We start from the raw sequence: 15,927 nt of genomic DNA, 5'->3' as shown, positions 1-15,927 counted from the left end.
AACTATAAAGCTTTGTTAGACAACATTAATAAACTGCAGTGGATGGATTTCATATTTCTATTTATTTTCAGTTCTTTCTCAACTACTGTATAAAGTACATCAGAATAATGAAACAGCAGTAATTCTAACCATCCCAGTCACAGTGCAATACAATACTTAATGAAGCCTTACGTTACCACATGCATGTTATGTTGTGCATACACAGTACAGTAGCATAGGTCGCGGACCAAACAGTCATATTTTTCAGAGTATTTCAGCTTTGTGCATGACACAATCCATCACACACACACACGTATTATACAAAGTCAAAGGTGAAACACGTTACAGCTACACTGAACAGACCAAGACCGACATTTCTTAAGACACCCGGTATGCTGATGATGATGCCAAATTCATTTACAAAACCACGTTTGGCAAAGTATAAGCATGGATTCAAAGCATGCTGACACGTAACAGTAACAGTCTGTATGTTTGTACATATATAGGAAATGTACTTTATAACACCTGACAACCTCTAACCTACGCGTGGCTGAGACAAGCTCTCCCTTGGCACTGTGACTCATACAGTAGCTTATGGAAAATTTCAGCTTATAATCGGCAAATTCATTAACGCCATTGGTGTCCGAGACACAGCAGACTAAACATCTAGACCGTTAAGTTCACCATTGAGAGTTTCTCTGTTGCTATTTAGTGTAAGACAGAAAGACTGGATAAAGAGGTATTAGAGTAAATACAGTAATGACCCATACTGTAGATCAGAATCTGGACCGGAACTGAAGTCCTCCCTTATAGCAGCTACAAACTAGTCCAGCCTTTCCCGTTGCAGTGGGAAAATTAAGAACATAACAGTTTCAAGCCTTCACATACAATAAACAGGGAAGGTCCTCGCTCAGGAGTACAGGGCCGTGCGTTGTGGCGTTACCTTAAAGCTCGAGCACGAGTTACCTGTGTACCTCAGCGTACAGTCGTTGCCATTTAATTACCGAAGACTAATGGAAGATGCCTGTGAGATGTGTAGTTTGGAGTTCGTTACCTGTTGGTTCCTGAGAGAAAGTCTTGGATATGTAAATATGAAACCGAGCTGACCACGCCCAGACCTCTGACCGCTGCAAACCTCTATGAAGGTATTGGAGAGTTTGATCTCCTGGTACTGACCAGTACTGTAAGAAAGCGACGTGGTCTTTCCACGCTCTTTCTCCAAGCATACTGAGCTCTGCGTCTCGCTTAGGGTTTCGTATTTACAGCTGAGATGCAGTTGTTATAATATTGAGAGCACATGGTAGCAACCTTGTTCTGGCAATAATAAGTAAAGTTATAGGTTTACATGCTTTAGGGTAGTGACACCTGCTGTCATGGTCATATAGAAATCCCAGCCTCATGCAAAAGCTGTGCATGGTCTTTCACGCCGCCCGAGGGCCCACCGACTCTCTTTCAGTACCTGGGTCAACATTAATGCGGCTCTGGCCCGCCCACAATTTCTCTGCGGGATTCTTCTTTGGCACTTTAATTGATTCTCTGCATGGCCGCCATACAACCTGTTGCATATCCAGAGGCCGATTACAGTCCGGGGTTGTTGAGGAGACCAGTCATTCATCCTGCTCGTTAAGACAGAGTGCAGTTGTCCTGTGCGATTCCTATATGTAGGTGAAGGTTCCGCCTCCACTGACAGGCTCCATAACTCCCCCCCTTCGAGCTACATGGCATCTCAGCAGCAACGTCAGAGGAGTTGTATATATTTTTTTGTTTTCTTTCATCTTAAAATCACTGGCTGCCTCTTCCTCTAGAGTCTCACTCTTTGCGTGTGGTGTTCATGTTCATTGTTTTTGCACGAAAATATTCCCGTTATGTGTCAAGCAAATGACACACAGAGGATCAACCGCTGCACCGTCCAGATCCCCCCTCAGGTGAAGTACTTGCAGTTTGTTGAGTCGATGACGCAGTTTGGTGTACACTTGAGATGACCATAAGACCTGCAGATAACAGGAGAAAAAAAAACACTGGGTTGATGTGAAACACGGCAAAAACATTTTTAGTTAAACAGTTTTGTTAAAATACACAGAGCTTACCCAGGAAGATAAGAATTGCACGTCTGATATCCAAAATCTTTTCCATCACACTCCTCAGCCCCCTCGTAGCGATATCCGTCTCCGCAGTAGGCGTGTTTACACTCTGTGGTAAGAGGAGAAGCAAAGGGTGGCAGGGTCAGGTTTGTATGAGTGCAGCAAAGTTATGCCTGAGGGGCATAAATCCTCTCACACCGGCACGTGACTTACTGACGCAGCCATCGGTGACGACTCTGTTGTTGTCGTCGCACTCCTCCCCACTGGAAATCTGCACTATCCCGTCACCACAGTAACCGTCCTCATCAGGCGCGTTCTCCATAGACTGGAACGGCGTCAACTGGAGTGGAAAATAGGCTTTGATACTTAAAAAAGGAAACACATCTGTAGCAATGCATTTCCTGAAGAAAATGCGCTGTTGCAATTGCAATTACTGAAAGGAATTGCGGAATGCAGAAAAAGTGCCCAAAAGCCTGAAGTCTGAAGGCCTGAGCAATGTCTGAACTTTTTCTTTACATTTTGAGTGACAGCTAACGCGCAACTCCCCTGAAGCCGTCGACTGTTTGTAGACAACAGGTGCAGCCAGTGAAGAAGAGACACAGAGCTGTGTCAATGTGAAGGCAGAAAAGGCCTGAAAACCACATTTTATATCGAACAACTGGCTCTCACACAAAACCTGTTATTGCTATCTGAAAACGGATTGCACTGTGAGAAGCAGGGGAACTTCCATAACATAGGGATGTATTATGGTCCAAAAAGGCTAGAAAACATTGAAGAATCAGCAAGTTGAAATAGTTAGCTCCCCCACTTTGGGAACCAGTTGAACAATACTGTGAATCCTGGAAGCAATCACATCAATGAATGGTTTTGTTGTAAGTGCTGGTACCTGGATTGGCATCCAGCCATCGCTGTCTTTGAAATAGAGAGATCTTATGTCTTTGCGGAATGCGAGAGCGTTGTCTGTGGTGAGGCGCTCTAGTTCCTCCTCACTGCCCACCACAAATATCTGTGAATGAAAGTGAAGAAATGTGGTTTGCTGTGACATGGAAACATTTGAGCATTTGGAATGAGAAGGTTGAACGGCAGTGGAGCCAACTCTGACATGTGAATCAAAATATTGATATTCTACAGATAACCCAAAGCTTATTTAATTAACTCTACATTAGCAGACATCCAATAGCATATTATTAATGAGCACTATATGACATTCAGAGAACCGTGCACATGTACACAATACATGTATGTACTGTATGTAATGTACTGTACGAAGACTTGAGTGCTCACCGCTGGCACTTTAGGATAGCTGCCTCTGGAGTTGGGATCTTCATATGGAGAGTTGGCAAGAGAGCTGCAGCTACACTTTCCAGCAGGCCCCGGGGGACCTCGTGCACCCTTTGCTCCAACCATATAAAGACCTATACACACACAGAATGGGAACACAGGTGATTGTACTCAGTCTATGCATCCTCAGTTCCATTGGATGTCTGATCGGAAAGGAAAAATATATAGTATGTGTATTAAGTAACCTTGTTTGTAAGTTTGATGACAAAACTGCTGTTTATTAGTAGCTATAGAGTCTGAGTCTGTAGGCCACATTGGGAACGTACCTTTGACTTTGTAATTTTGTGTTTTGTGATTAATACAAATAAACGTCTCAATACAAAAGAAATTTACTTCATCTCCAAGTTACAAGCTCCAATTTTCCAATTTGTATTGATGGAAAACAGCATAAATCAAAAGCCCAAAGTACAGGAAGCACACAGATGTTACACACAGGCTGCAGACAGACAGGACAGCACACGTTGAGACCCTGCAGGCTTAATGAGAACACGGAGAGCTCAGGAGCTGATTAAAGCTGAAACCGACATCATATCTAATGAAACATCTCATCCTCCGCTCATCTATCAAGAGGCAAACACAATCAGACTTAATTTGTGCAGAAACCCAATGAAGACAGCGATCGCTTTAATTACGTGCTGACATAATGTTTGCAGAGCTGAAAGTGCTGTCGCCATCTGCCAATCCACTTTAGTCGCCTTATGTCATGGCGTGAGCATCCCGTTGCACCTCAGGATATTGGGTTTCTCCGCTGCTAAATAAGACTGCCAGTGTTACCCCCCCACCCGCCACCGCTCTAATGTGTGCTTCCTTTAGCTGACACGGATGTTTGCTGATCCTCATACTGGTGGAGGACACACACACACACACACACACACACACACACACACGCGCGCACACACACACATACACAACCATGGATGTTGGAAATTATGAAGTTATTTTTACCTGTGGAGGCTTGACCAGGAGGACCGGGGTGTCCAGGAGGTCCATGTGGGCCTGCTGGACCCATGGGACCTATATTGCCTGTGTCTCCTTTGCCTCCCTGAAACACACACACGACAACCACATTCAGAATAAACCATTAATTCTTCACCAGACTAAAGGATTTCATGCCGTATCCAACCTGCTCACCTGTTTGCCTCTTTTTCCTGGGCGCCCTGTAGGTCCTCTGTTTCCTGAGGTTCCAGGTTCTCCTTTTGGACCCATTTCTCCCTGAACAACAGAGAAGATCAGCTGAACGTCCACTTCCACTGCTCACATTTTAAAGTTGTAACATCAATCTCAAAGAGTTTGTGTTTCCTTACTTTCTGTCCCAGCATTCCAGGGAAACCCATCCCGCCCTGAGAATGGAGACATTGAAAGATGATGTCAACAAATTTCATCGTGCAACCGCAGCTCATATGCCAAAAGTCAGCTGATGGCGTACAATTAACACCCACCTTGTCACCTTTCATTCCCCCATCGCCACGGTCACCACGGGAGCCCTGATAGAGCAGATGACAGCATGTTACACAGAGGAAAACAGAGAAGATCGATCAACAATCAATTGCTGATTCACACACCTTTTCTCCTTTGTACCCCGGTAAGCCCTAGAAACAGAGTCAAATGAAGTCATGTGAAACTTGAACTGGCCCTATATGTTAGATGTATAGATGTATAGATGGCAGGTCATACCCGAGGCCCAATTGGTCCTCTTGCTCCAGGCAAACCCATCAGCCCTGAGTCTCCTTTCTCACCCTGACACACAACAAAAACAACAAGAGACATTTAACAAAACATTGTGTGGATGCAGCAGCATATGGACGGATGTTATAGACACACACACAGACACACACATCTTCTCCACTTTTTCCATATCCTGTTATTTGTGTGTAACAGAAGATTTTCCACAAGATTTTTCTGTGTCGTCTCTAACGAGCTTTGACTTACTCACTTTGGGCCCATTTGGTCCCGCCCATCCAACTGGTCCGTGCTTCCCAGGCAGTCCAGGAGGACCCGTACGACCCTGAGATGACGGGACAGAGAAGACACACAGTGCTGACATTGGATTTCATGTGCAAGTAAAGGGAATTTGAATTTGAATTTAAAGTTGGGTGTCTACACGCAGGCATTCCAGGTTAAAATACTAAAATGTTGAAGTTTGTGTGAGTTCTTCTTCTGTCTCCTAATTAGCAGCACTGATTGGTAGAGACCAAAGCGTCACCTAACTTTGATGTTTAATAAACAAATGAGATCAAAGACATTGTTATTGTTTGATCTCAGTCACATGACCTGGGTGACCCTTTCCCACCCTCCCAGGAGACATGAATTTAAATAAGGGCGGTTGGTTTTATGATGACAGAAGCAGCACTTAACGGCGAGCTAAATCAAGTGCTGCATGTACGAAATATAACAACAAAACAAACGACCTCATACACTGCAAGTGAAAAGCTGAGAGGAGGATTTGCTGTATAAGCTGCCTGCCTGCTGTAGTATTTATCAGGGCGCACATGCAGAGGGAAAATGACTTTAACGAGCCCTGTCACTTTCCCCTCTTTAATTAAATGATGGGCTGTATATAGAACGGGAGCTGGTGCTTGTGGGAAATAAAATGATTTATGACCTGGCTAGAGCACTAAGCTAAATTGCACTGCAGTGCTGCAAAGCTGCTCAGTCAGGCCACCAGCCAGCGGAGAGCAGCTCAACAAAACCACAGATCATTTGAGGAGGTCACTTCTCCTCTAACTGGCCCAATCAAGTGCTGCGTACCCCGGGGCTTGTCTAACACGGGATGCCGGACGTCTTTGAGGGGTCGATAGGGAGACGAGCACGGACCCCCTTCAGTCAGAGGAGACTCCCACCATCAAATAACCTCCCAGAGCAGCAGTGTGTGTATGTGTGTGTGTGTCTGCAGTCAAGGTTGCTCTCGCTCACAATTTCTTAATGCACACAAGCAGGGAGGCGGTAGAGCGCAGGACGCCGCCTCTCGATTTTGAGTAAATCCACTTAGCGGAGCATAAGGAATGATTAATGGAGGATCTCACCTTTTGTCCAGGTCTTCCGATTTCTCCCTGACAACAGGAAGTGAAGGAGGGGACAGAGATGGCGTTGGTTTAATGCATTTACCAGCAACCATCTTTCATAGCAGTCATGAGGAACGGGTTAATTAAACTGCAGCGTGGAGATTAATGACAAGCTTGCAAAATGTATAATGAGCCACATAAATGAGATAAGATGAGTAAGAAAAAAGCAACTAACTGCTTACCTTTTCTCCTTTCGGCCCTGCGATGCCAGGTAAGCCAGATGGACCCTGATGGACATAAAATAAACAATAAATACATATTAACATAAATAACAGAGATATCTTCTATTCTATTCTATTTGTCAGCCATTACACCCCACTAGAGATGAATTTCTGTTTCCCAAAGCTCACATTTACAATTTCAATTAGCTAAGGGCTGAGTGGTCACTATTGATCTGATGCAGCAGTTGTAAAAAGCTGAGTTGCTTAACACAACGGATGCATCAGCTATTATTTGATCGCAAAGAGCAAAACTGCTTTTCATTTATGAAAACACTAGGACAGTTTGAGTTCACAGACGTCTTTATTTCTCTCAGCAGCGAGATGCACATGTACACATCAGCTGCGTTTAAGCATCTGCGGAATTTACGCAACCCAGCACGCCGTCCTCGGGGCAGACGACTCTTCGGACGGTTTCTGAGAATGATGTGTGGCGCACTGGCAGCCAGTGGAAAAAGGCTATTTGTGTCTGGGCTAAATGTAGAGCGTTAATGGGCTGCTGTGCTGTAAGGGTCAGAGAAATCCCCATCTGCCCTGCAGGAACTCACACATCTCAAGTTGGAGACGAGACTCCAAGCAGTAACATGATGTCGAGATACAGACTGTAAACACCTCAAAACCGCGCTGGGGTCCCAAACGCGGAACAAAGAAGCCACAATGAACGTGAACCCAATTAAATGCAACAGGAAATTAGGTGAAATATAGTTCATGATGGGACAAGCGTGTTGTTCGGATCCTACCAGAGGACCGGGGGGACCAGCAGGACCAGGGGGGCCTCGGACACAGCCTTTCTCCTCAGTTCCTGGCTCTTCCTCACCTCCATAATTGGGTGGGATGCCTTCATTCTAATGAGATTGAAACAAATGACATGTAAGATAATAATTTAATAATATGACAGCTGATGCCAAAAAGAAGTCCTCGCCATTTCTCCCAACACTCAGAGAGAGAGAGTGTGAGCGAGCGAGAGAGAGAGAGAGAGAGAGAGGGAAAGGGAGAGAGTGTGCAGGCTTGACCCAAGGACACATCAACAGTCATATATTCCACATGGGAAAGTCACATGATTGGACTCACATCAGCATGGCGGCGCCAAAGCGAAGGGGGTGGAGGGAACAGCGGGGGTGGAGGAGGACTCAGCAGGCAGCATGGGCTGAATCTCCTCTGCTCCTCCTGGGGTCTGAGAGCTGTGGAAGCCGTGCATGGACGGAGGCGCAAAGGGTCAGAATATAAGATCACGTTCACTCCTGCAACACTAGGAGGAGCGAATCTGAACCAAACATTATCCCTGATGCAGGAAGAAAAATTGCTGATTTCTGATTCATTGCTGATTCATGATCCTAAACACACATTGGCTCTATACAGTTAACGGCTGAGGTGAAGATGACATGTGACATATTGCACATGCTGTTGAGGAAGAGGGGGGGGGGACGTGGAAAATGATGGAGCTGAGAACACACAGGGGCGCAAACAGGTGCAAACTATCAAATCATGACAGCAGTCCAGGAGTTTTCCTAGAGCTGGACTCACATCTGAGCCGGCCCGTGAAGGTCTGGAGCTGGCCTAGCTATTTATAGAGGCGTTTCCAGTCCACCTCATGGGCAGCAAGAAAATAAAAACAAGTGTAGCCGGAGGAGCTCAGAGAGAATACAGAAATGAGACGTTTACACACACAGAAACACACACGCGTGCTTGCTCCCTCACGCATCTGTGCATGCATGTACACTATCTACAAACACACACACACACACACAGAAAGGGTCAGGATTATACATACCTGCTGGGAATGAACTAAAGCTGTCCAGAAAAGAGGAGTAAGCCGAGGCAAAAGCAAACCACAGAGGCAGATAGAGTCGGAGCGTTAGAGGAGTCATGCTGCTCCAGGTACTTTTACGTCTGACTTTATCTCTGAGGCACAGCAGTGGACTCCTCTCTCACACTGCCTTCCTCCCTCTCTCTCTCTCTCTCTCTCTCTCTTCTCACTGTCCTCTCCCTCAGCTCCCCTCCCTCTCTCGCTCTCTCCCTCTCTCTCTGTCTCTCCCTCTCTCTCTCCGCTCTGTCTCCCTTCACGCCCTTATGCCGACCAATGCCCATTAAATCTTTCCTCCCCATCACTGTGCGCTAAAATTACAGGAGACGGGCCTGCCAGCTGCTTCGGGTGCCAATATAAGATCTCTACTACTGCAGGGGGGGCGTGTGTGTATGTGTATGTGTATGTGCGTGTGTGTGTGTTGGGGGGGTGCCTTTGTTGTTTCCACCAACCACCCTACAATAGGTTATTCTGCAAAAGCTTCTGACAGGGATGCCTGCAGGAATCTGAGACAAATCTGTTCATCTTCTGAAGGCCTGTAAATGTCTTGGATGTCCTCTGTGCTTGTGCTGATTGTTGCGTCTGTTGTTCCGTCTGACACTGAACGCCTCTGTGCATTGTGGCAGCTGATTAAAGGCCAGACCGGGTTGGTTTTTATTGCCCAGTCTGTCCCACAGAATTAATCGTCTGCATTTACGAGGAAGCTCTTGTGGGATATGACATCACGTCTTAAATATAGTTCAAATGCAGAGGAGGATTTATGGACGTGACTGACATGTTACATAGGTTTAACATGCCTGAAGTATTCCACCTCATGATGTCTTCCCGTCAGCCGAGCTGTATTTATTACACAGTCTAAATCCTCCTGTGCAGTAAACACAAGAGGAATTCTCATTTTATGAAGTTGCTATTTTGATTAAAAGGTCAGAACACAAACAAAGTAAGTAAGTAAGTAAATACAGTGTTACATCTAAGAAAAATGGCAGATTAGGTGAATTTATTTGTGTATTACATTTGACCAATATGTTAACATTATAAATGCATAAATACATGAATGTGTATGGGAGAAAAAACCTTTAAAACAAACAAAAATATTTCATAAATGTAAAACCATTAGAATCAGGCTTTATCTTAATATTTTACTACAGCACTGTGGTCCACAAGTGTTGTTTTAAAGTGTGGTCTATAAAGAAATATATTTAAGATGGTTTAAAGAAGCATTTTGAACATTCTGCGCCGAAAACCTTCAATCAAACAGATTACCCGAAAACGCAGAAGTGCTGATGTGGAGTAAAGCAATAATCTTCCATGTAAAATGTGTAGAAATCTTTTATTGTAGTTTTGATTATTAGTGACATCGTAGTACTACTGTGTAGTAAAAAGTAATTAAAACATTTCATTGAAACAATCACAGAAAACAGCAGTTAGATTTATGAAGAAAAACATGGCTGCTGTGAGGAGGAGGAGGAAGATATTTGCTTTCTTCTCTAGAGGTTGGAGCGAGTGAGCCAAGGAAACTCCTGGAAATAAAGATAAAACACCCATTTTAGACCAGATTATATATACTTAGAATGTAAACAAGTATTTGTCTCTATTGTCAGCCTGACAGATATGAGTAACATTCAGGAGACATCCACAGAACGGAGCTTGGCGTCATGGATACCGTCCTCAATACGACCCTCAAACATGTCTACTGGGGGTTGCGTGGATACATTCAACATAAACACAAGGGGGGCCGGCCATGCTTTCTAATTATGGGGACCCTGAAATAGAAAGGTCAGGTTGGCGCGAGGTGAAGGGGATTGTCTGTGGAATACAACAGCTTCTGCTCTGCACCTGGAGCCGGAGGATTACTTTCCACTGAGGCGCGTCACTCACTCAGCTCCAGAGGAGAGGAGGGTCAGGTAAACACAGAGCTGTTTACTCCCTCGGGATAAGTGAAGTTATGTTATATTATTATGAGGCTATCGTTTGAGGCTAATTCATGCCTCTGAAACAAAACATTAATTGACAGACCATGTCCCATATGGTCTAGCGGTTAGGATTCCTGGTTTTCACCCAGGTGGCCCGGGTTCGACTCCCGGTATGGGAACACTGTGTTTGGGGCGGCAGTAGCTCAGTCCATAGGGTATTCAACTTGCGGACTGCCGTATCGCCGGTTTGCCTCCAGGGCACTGCCGAGGTACACGTGTATAATGGCAATTCCACCTCCTAATACCATCATTATGACGCCATGGCTCTAGAAACTATACATTTTCGCAGTACAACCAGGCGTTGCATCACCTTAACATGTTCAAGTACAACAGAGTTATATAAATATTTCCGAAGCAAAATCAATAAATCTGCTTTTGCAATTAAGAGTGTTAAACTACCAACTTTAAGATCGCTTGGATCCATTGGCCGTTCTCTTCTCACTGTCTAGCTTTTCTTGAAAAGTTCGTCTTGAAAATGGCGTTTGAATTATATCTGCAACCAAATCAATCTCTTCTCCTCCTTCAGCCATTGCAGGTTGAAAAAAAACCGCTTGCAGAAATCTACACAAATTAGCTCCTTCAAGTTCAGTTTGCTAGCTCTGCATAGTTCTGCCTCTCAATAGTGCGTATCCAATCAAAAGACGTGCACGTGCTAACGTTATCGTACGCCTGCTAGCTGGCCCGTTATCGCCAACTCGAAATCTGATTGGTTAACGCCACAGTTTTGTTTCCGTTCACTTTAAGCTACAGGCGACCGCTCTGTTGATTCTGAAGGCCTAAGGGCAGATTTCTTGGATCCTGGCAACACATTAAGGCTGAAATATGATTGGATAAAAGCTCTAACATAAAGGCCAGCCCTCCAAATCTTTCTGAGGCTGGACGCAGTGCAACCAAGACAAAAGCTATGTAATGAAGAGAATAGACCATGGGGAATAATTTAATACATATTTGTGGAAAAAAGATATAAAAATGTAATTTATATTCTGATGATGTTTAGGCCAGCAGAGAAGGCCTTGCTGGCCCTGACGGCCCGCCACTGCTTTATAGCGGTGGATTGATAATGGAGGACCAACAATTTTCTGGTGTCTGTTTCGGCTCAGATCTTCCCCCTAGTGGATATGCTTTTTAATCTACAAGTACACAGGTGAGTACATGAGCAGTTTTAGATTTGCAAAGATTTGTCTATGTCGACGTCATGTACCTGCTGTTTCCTGTCTGATGAGGGGTCAATAAGCACGTTGAGGAGACTCGGCCTCTCCCGGTCGCTCAGGCTGAGCTGTAGAGCCTCACGCAGCTCCTCCGCCGTCCTCACCAGGAAGCCTCGGCCGCCGAAAGCGCTCATGACCTCGTCGTAACGCGCGTCAGGTAAGAGGGTCACAGGCGGGGCTCTTGGGGAGCAATGTGACAACACAAAATCACTTTTGTTGTACAGCTGCAAACATGGAACCATGATGATTGCAGACTTTTGTGCATGACTCACACAGTGGTCAGATCTCCCATTTTCGACATTTCACTCCACGTCTCAGCGTCCATTCCACTGTATATACCATTGTTATTGACCACAATGATAATCACAGGGAGGTTATACCTGTAAACAAAGAGCATTAGATTTTAACAAAGGGCTGAACTGAATATATAAAATAGAAAACAAGCTGACAAGCGTACCTGCACATGGTCTCAACTTCCATGCCCGAAAATCCGAAAGCGCTGTCTCCTTCCACGCAAACGACCCTTTGACCTTTACCCTGGCTGCTGTCCACTGCAGCTGCTGCTATTGCAAAACCCAGGCCGACTCCCATGGTTCCAAAGGTGCCAGCATCCAACCTGCAAATCATCAGGATCAGCAAAGACACCAAGCACGGGCCCAGTCACACCTCCCATCAAACTGCCTTTCCACAATCTGGACACGTTAGGTGGATTATAAACAGCTGACGATGCCCTGCCGTGTATCGGCGTGCGTTCGTGTTACCTGGACGCTTGCTTAGTTTTTTAAAATAGCGTCTAACCTTTTGGCGAGGGCCACCGCTGTCCCAGCTCCAGGTTCACCGTTTATGGCGATTTGATTCTCATACTTAAATCATAGGGAAGATGAAGACGAGGCAGGGCGAGCTGCCTGTGATCTGATAACAATGTTAGCCAGAGCTATAGACACACCGCCTGGCGAGTGGGAGAGCGCCCTGTTCTGCAACCGTTACTCGGACGTGAGGGATGGCTGCTTGAACTGGGCTGTAACATTAGGATGGAGCATGTGCTTGGATCTGCTAACCTGACTACTCATCTTCTGCTGAGTAGTGACTGACCCTTAAGAGGCTTGTTTGGCTACTGGACAGAGTCACAGTTTGTATTTCTTCATTAACGATTCTCGTATCTGATTTCTCTCGACGGCTAATAACACTCGACAATACCGTTCTGCTACGGCCACGTTCTGCTTGCCTGTGCCGAGGTAGGTAGTTGTGCAGCATGGTGCGCCCTATGTCCATAGTGTTTGCCCCCTCGCTGACGATGATGCAGTCTTGTGGCAGCAGCTGGGAGATGTGGTGGAACACAGTGTAGTAATTCATAGGCACTGCTGACTGCAGAGCGAGCGCCTGTAGAGACAGAAGAGCAAAGAATGCAGGACTGAGATGAGATGCATCAAAATGTACTGAATTCTATGTCATCCCTGGCTCCAGCTCAGCCTGAGAATGCAGGATAGTCAAGGGTTGAGACTCCAAACGCACCTTTGTCATCTTGGCATTGGCAGCCATCTTCTCCCTCAGCGTGCTCCACCATGCTGCGTTAGAGGGAAACGTCCAGCCGTCTTTACGGACAAACTCCAGCAGCTGAGGGGGGCGATGGCAAAGAGACATGAGGAACAACTTGGCATATGAAGATCTCACAACAGAAGTTCACACCTCAGAAAGAGAACGAGAGATGGATGGATGGTGAGAGTTGGTTTACAGACAGAGCTGCAGTGAATTTACCTGAGAGACAGTAGCGCTGATGTCACCCAGCAGAGCAGCAGCAGGCCTCACGTTGTTCCCCATCTCCTCAGCACAAAGGTCAACCTACACACACACCATATGAGTCCTGATCCGGTAACAGACAGTGAAAATGAGATGAACCTTGACGTGTGTGCTGAAATACCTGAATGACTTTCACGTGTGGGTCAAATCTGGGAGGCAGACCGAAGTGCAGGATCCAGTTGAGTCTGGCTCCCAGCAGAATCACCACGTCAGCCTGGAGAAGAGCTCTGGGTGAGGGAGCACTAGATGTTAAAGCTGAAGGGGCTAAGTCACTTTAAATGGAGATACAGAATGTTTGAGAGCCGACCTGGAGCGGGCAGCAGCCACACAGTTTGGGTGGTTGTCGGGCAGAACGCCCTTTCCCATGGGGGTGGGCAGGAAGGGCAGACCGCAGACCTCCACCAGCTCCTTGAGAGCCTCTTCTGCCCGGCCGTAGGCAGCTCCTGTACGGACATCAGGTCAGTGTCATCGTCGTGACTCGTCTAATGAAGCCTGACAGCGTGTTGTGCTTCTGCCAAGTTGTTTACCTTTACCAACGATGACCAAAGGCCTCTCAGCTGCTCTTAAGACAGAGACGGCTTCTTTGATGGCCGTGCCGTCAGCCAGACTCACCGGAGGTGGCGGGCAGCAGGACACGTCTCTGCACAGAGAAGACACACGTTTCTTATGATTTTCTATTCCTTCTTGCCTTTCTACACCTTTTCACTTCATCTCTACTGGTGCATTTACCATATAAATAACAAACCTGACGTTGCTCCTGCTGACTTTGGCGTTGACCATGTCCCCAGCTATGTCCACATAGCAAGAACCTGGACGCCCATACATACTTGTGCGTACAGCCTGTAAGCAACAGCAACAAGATGAAGACATTCACAGAACAGAACGAGTTTGTAACTGTGACTCTGACCTCATGAGAGGATTTGGGTCTGACAGATGATACACATCACCAGGCAACAATGAGGAGCGGACAGGCGGACACAGTAAGTTCCTCTGTTACCTTCTCGATCACTGAGGGGATGGCTTCCAGACTGCTTGGTCGAGCTGAAAACTTGCTGTACAGGCGACACGCTTCCACCTAGAAACATGAAAACGGTGTCATTGTACACTACGTCATTAAGGGGAGAAAATAAAAGCACCATGTCAGCGTTCATCACCTGTGGAAACTCCTGAAAGGCTCCAGCTGTTTCTTGGTTTCGGTCTGAGGATCCTCCAATAACAACCAAAGGCCTGTGGAGAGGGAGGATGAACCTTAACAACTACAAACATGTTGTCTCATATGTGTATACCATGAGATGGAGGTTTCCCTCTCTGGTTGTTTTATGCAATTGCAGGATAAGTTACAAATCGAGCGTACCAGCAGTTCATGTTGGCGTTGGCCATCCCACCCAGAGCATGAATCAGTCCAGGCCCAGACACCACCAGGCAGGCTGCTGGTCTGCACACAGAGGATACAACCACACACACACACACACACACACACAAACGCTGCTCCATCAACAGCAACACTGAAGGTAACTCATACATCAGTAGATACATTAACATCAATTCAGTGTCTACTTGCTCATAACAAATCAATCAATCGAAATTAGAAAGTCCCTCCAAATGAAGGAGTATGATGGGAATGTGTCACAAACCTCCCAGTCAGGTATCCGACAGCAGAGGCAGCATAACACGCCTACAGAGCGACACGATGCTTTAGTTTACACACTCATACACATGTTGCATTCAAGTGCAGGTATTAGTTATTATCAAAGTGTTGCGTCACCGCTTGCTCGTTGCGCATCCCCACATATCTGATGCCTGCAGCCTGAGCAGCCATGGCCACTTCAATGATCGGAACCCCGACGATCCCGAACATGAACTCCACTTTCTGCAGGGACGTAAAAGAATGTTTCTTTAACCAAACTACACTCAAATAAGGGCGTCTTCTCTAGGAAATGTGACATTTAATGACTTTAAGTTTGCCAAAGTTGGCAGCGCGTTGGTGACCTTTAGCACACTTTCCTTAGTGATTCTTAGTTGAATTTAAATGCAGACACAACATGTAGATCGTAGCATGTTGGATGTTTTTTGACGGTCTTACCTGAGACTTGAGTGCTTCGGCAACGAGCTGAGCCCCCGTCACCTCCTCCATGGCTGTAGAGAAACGTTAGAAGGATGACAGGGGAGGTATGAAGTCACTTCAGTGCATCCATAAAAACTATTACAAACAACACAACCGGGACGCTCACTTCCGGGTGGCCAGCCAATCACAAGCGGCGCTGCGAACCCGTCCACAAAATAATAAAATGAAATGAAATGAAATGAAATAAAATAAAATAAAATTACAAATTACAACACAACATATTTTAGTATTTGTAATAAAATGTAAGTATTTGTAATAAAATGTGCTTTTGTATGATTTTTCTTTAAAATTACTTCCAACACAAGGCTGACCAGTCAATGTCTGAGTAATAATACTCTA

At 45.7% G+C, this 15,927-nt stretch overlaps 2 protein-coding genes and 1 non-coding gene across 3 annotated transcripts; 1 reads left to right on the top strand and 2 right to left on the bottom strand.

Moving 5' to 3' along the window:
- Nucleotides 1-1,137: 1,137 nt before the first annotated feature.
- On the bottom strand, nucleotides 1,138-8,549 carry colq (collagen-like tail subunit (single strand of homotrimer) of asymmetric acetylcholinesterase). Its single transcript, XM_076160823.1, has 17 exons — nucleotides 8,453-8,549; nucleotides 7,753-7,862; nucleotides 7,422-7,526; nucleotides 6,646-6,690; nucleotides 6,425-6,451; nucleotides 5,335-5,406; nucleotides 5,076-5,138; nucleotides 4,964-4,990; nucleotides 4,841-4,885; nucleotides 4,706-4,741; nucleotides 4,533-4,613; nucleotides 4,347-4,443; nucleotides 3,345-3,475; nucleotides 2,945-3,066; nucleotides 2,274-2,413; nucleotides 2,067-2,169; nucleotides 1,138-1,970 (listed from the first exon to the last, which is right to left on the bottom strand). The coding sequence occupies exons 1-17, from the start codon at nucleotides 8,547-8,549 to the stop codon at nucleotides 1,901-1,903; spliced, it is 1,371 nt and encodes a 456-aa protein (XP_076016938.1). The 3' UTR covers nucleotides 1,138-1,900.
- Nucleotides 8,550-9,796: 1,247 nt separating this feature from the next.
- Nucleotides 9,797-15,687, bottom strand: hacl1 (2-hydroxyacyl-CoA lyase 1). The gene is made up of 17 exons (XM_076160864.1): nucleotides 15,547-15,687; nucleotides 15,229-15,333; nucleotides 15,098-15,138; nucleotides 14,818-14,898; nucleotides 14,618-14,690; nucleotides 14,461-14,538; nucleotides 14,209-14,303; nucleotides 13,991-14,103; nucleotides 13,771-13,906; nucleotides 13,585-13,690; nucleotides 13,422-13,505; nucleotides 13,179-13,280; nucleotides 12,892-13,046; nucleotides 12,124-12,282; nucleotides 11,939-12,046; nucleotides 11,660-11,846; nucleotides 9,797-10,005 (listed from the first exon to the last, which is right to left on the bottom strand). The coding sequence occupies exons 1-17, from the start codon at nucleotides 15,595-15,597 to the stop codon at nucleotides 9,973-9,975; spliced, it is 1,707 nt and encodes a 568-aa protein (XP_076016979.1). The 5' UTR covers nucleotides 15,598-15,687; the 3' UTR covers nucleotides 9,797-9,972.
- trnae-uuc (transfer RNA glutamic acid (anticodon UUC)) lies at nucleotides 10,506-10,577 on the top strand. The gene has a single exon. It is a non-coding gene; the product is annotated as a tRNA-Glu (tRNA).
- Nucleotides 15,688-15,927: the final 240 nt, after the last annotated feature.

The sequence above is a fragment of the Genypterus blacodes genome, unplaced genomic scaffold, assembly GCF_046128005.1.
Source record: "Genypterus blacodes isolate CSIRO-AG114 ecotype Tasmania unplaced genomic scaffold, CSIRO-AGI_Gbla_v1 ptg000107l_1, whole genome shotgun sequence".
Taxonomy (NCBI): Eukaryota; Metazoa; Chordata; class Actinopteri; order Ophidiiformes; family Ophidiidae; genus Genypterus; species Genypterus blacodes.
The sequence above is the reverse complement of the archived record's forward strand: the minus strand, read 5'-3'. Positions and strand labels throughout refer to the sequence as shown.

Bases quoted from the DNA above. Each gene is read 5' to 3' on its own strand.
- colq (XM_076160823.1), bottom strand. From the start codon at position 8,549: ATGACTCCTCTAACGCTCCGACTCTATCTGCCTCTGTGGTTTGCTTTT. The intron at 6,691-7,421 runs GTAGGATCCGAA...TATGTCCATCAG, and splicing joins CTGGTCCCCCCGGTCCTCTG to GGTCCATCTGGCTTACCTGG. The intron at 3,476-4,346 runs GTAAAAATAACT...GTGTGTGTATAG, and splicing joins TCCTGGTCAAGCCTCCACAG to GTCTTTATATGGTTGGAGCA.
- hacl1 (XM_076160864.1), bottom strand. From the start codon at position 15,597: ATGGAGGAGGTGACGGGGGCTCAGCTCGTTGCCGAAGCACTCAAGTCT. The intron at 14,691-14,817 runs GTACGCTCGATT...CCCTCTCCACAG, and splicing joins AACGCCAACATGAACTGCTG to GCCTTTGGTTGTTATTGGAG. The intron at 13,907-13,990 runs GTAAACAACTTG...ATGTCCGTACAG, and splicing joins TTTGGTCATCGTTGGTAAAG to GAGCTGCCTACGGCCGGGCA.